The sequence below is a fragment of the Schistosoma mansoni genome (genome assembly GCF_000237925.1).
Source record: "Schistosoma mansoni, WGS project CABG00000000 data, supercontig 0255, strain Puerto Rico, whole genome shotgun sequence".
Lineage (NCBI taxonomy): Eukaryota > Metazoa > Platyhelminthes > Trematoda > Strigeidida > Schistosomatidae > Schistosoma > Schistosoma mansoni.
In genome coordinates, this window is record NW_017386118.1 from 1 (window position 1) to 2,327 (window position 2,327).

The following is a 2,327-nucleotide window of genomic DNA, read 5'->3' on the forward strand; positions in this document are numbered from 1 at the left end:
CTTTCATCATCATTCTGAACGACATCATCAGCACACTTCACTTCTACACGAAGTTTGTGGTGATGATGTCGTTCAGAAGGACGATCAAAGCTCCATAACCAAACCATCCAGCTCAGAGAACAAAATCCCATCAAAATGGTAATAGGTATAAAATCCAAAGGCGATAAGTTTGATCTTGTTAGCGGTTACAACTAACTACTACTGAGGATACAGTTGTTCTATTATGAAGCAGATTTCTCATTCTCCTTGCTTTCAAAGGGTCTATGAATTCTTTACGTTTGAGGATAAATGTATACTACTAAATGTAATGGTATAAATATTTGCCTCAAATGTATGGAGCATACTTAATCCTAACTTAGAATAACTGAGAATACTATTATGTTTATACTTAGTAAGGAGTTTGGTATTGGTTAGGAAAATTTAAAATCATATGTCGGGAATTATTTGGAATTAAACGAGTTCAACCTACGAAATCCATGTATTTGTTATTTTCAAGATGACTATGGTAATCCGTAGGAGCAGATAGAGAAGGGTAATTTTTGTTTTTCTGATCCATCACAGGTCAATTCGCGTGAATAGGAGATGAAATATTTAACTTTGATCGACTGCAAGCAGCTCCAAGCACCCCATTTACTTAATTGGAAAATGATGACTGACAACTCTACAGAGTTTACGTTTCCAAAATAAGCATATTCAAAGTGTATAAAACATAGTTCGCACATTTATGTAGACCAGTAACCATCATATATTCCCATATATGGCATTAATAGTGATAATCTAGAGCTGACTGACATAAGTGTTTTTTAAGTATCAACCATATTAGTCGTACACAATGATAGCCCTGATTTTGTTTACCTGTAAACATTCATTATCGTTAAAACAGGGTATTCGAAAATAATAAGATTTATTTTTGAATTATCCAGAATTCACTTGTTATTCTTTTAGTGGTTTCAAGTGTGCGGACTACAATCAGCAAAATGCAAGTGATTACAGTGATATTAAAACTATTCTAGTCTATAACCAGTATTTCTTGGTATATTGATCACCAAATAGTTTCAATATATCAACTATCAAGTCACTGAAATCCGGCGAGCACTGACACGAATATTTCATCTTAGATCATAGTTTTACAAGACTTCAAACCCGGGACCATACTTGAGTTGAAATGTGGATTCCGTATTCTACGACTACGGTTCCAGTCATTTCAGGATAAATTAAAATCTTCACTCACTTCCACTATGGAGCTAATTTTTTTCACTAATTAGTTGTTTAGAACTACTAGAGAGTCGTAAACTGGAAAAAATAGATGTCTGGCACCGTTTGGTTTTCATTGGCTATTTGTCTGGTGTCAACTTTTGGCAAATGCCATCTTCAGACAGTACAAATCTTTAGAAACTACTACCTAAGTAGGTATAATATTAATAATTGTTATATATTAGTATGCTGATTTAACTCACTATCCCATTCTGATGAAATAATTATAAACATTAGTTTGAACATTCTGCTTATCGAAATTGAATTTTTATGAATGTTATCGTTTCGTTTAAAATAATGAACCATTTCCGACAATAAACACCCACTATAATGGACTTATGAGATTTTGGATATATAAGTAAATTAATATACTTTCATATTTTATTGATAATCAATTCATAATTTAACTTTACATTTGAACATTTTTACCTCATAAAGTATTTGAAATGATGATGGAACGAAGGAATGATACAAGAATTTTCGAAAATTGTTCTCATAATAATGATAAAGCAACAACAATGAATGATCTTTATCACCAATCCGAACAAATTCTTCTTGGACATAGTTTAAGTTGGCATCGTGATAATCCACCATGGAGTCGAAATAGTTCATCGAATTCTACTAATATTTTAGTCGCTAAACTATGGATTCCCGAGAAGCTTGAGTGTATTAGAGCTATATAATTGAACAACCAATAGCAGATTATTTAACATTTTGATTTATTTGAAAACACTTTACAGCATAATAATGAACATTAATAAATAGCATATAAACTACTAACTAAATTTAAGTAGTAAATATGATAATAGTTGCCTTCGAATTACAGCATTCATATAACAGAATACAAGAAGAAACCCACAAATTAAAATAGCTGAAAAACAGACATTTTTACAAACCACTCAACAAATACAAACAAATATAACGAATAATTTTCCCTGAACAATGTTTCTTCCAAATGACCTTATTGATTAATGCATTTACCCAACTTTTGTGTTAGAGTAAACATGAGTAGCACCGTATGGATTATGAGATTAATTCTGTTTTTTTAGATTCTCACTTTAAATTTTGTTCAG

At 31.4% G+C, this 2,327-nt stretch overlaps 1 protein-coding gene across 1 annotated transcript; it reads left to right on the forward strand.

Annotated features, from left to right (window-relative positions):
* Positions 1-1,700: 1,700 nt before the first annotated feature.
* On the forward strand, positions 1,701-1,937 carry Smp_131240 (transcription factor, putative; the record flags this gene model as incomplete). Its single annotated transcript, XM_018792522.1, has 1 exon — positions 1,701-1,937. The coding sequence occupies one exon, from the start codon at positions 1,701-1,703 to the stop codon at positions 1,935-1,937; it is 237 nt and encodes a 78-aa protein (XP_018644138.1).
* Between the last annotated feature and the right edge of the window lie 390 nt (positions 1,938-2,327).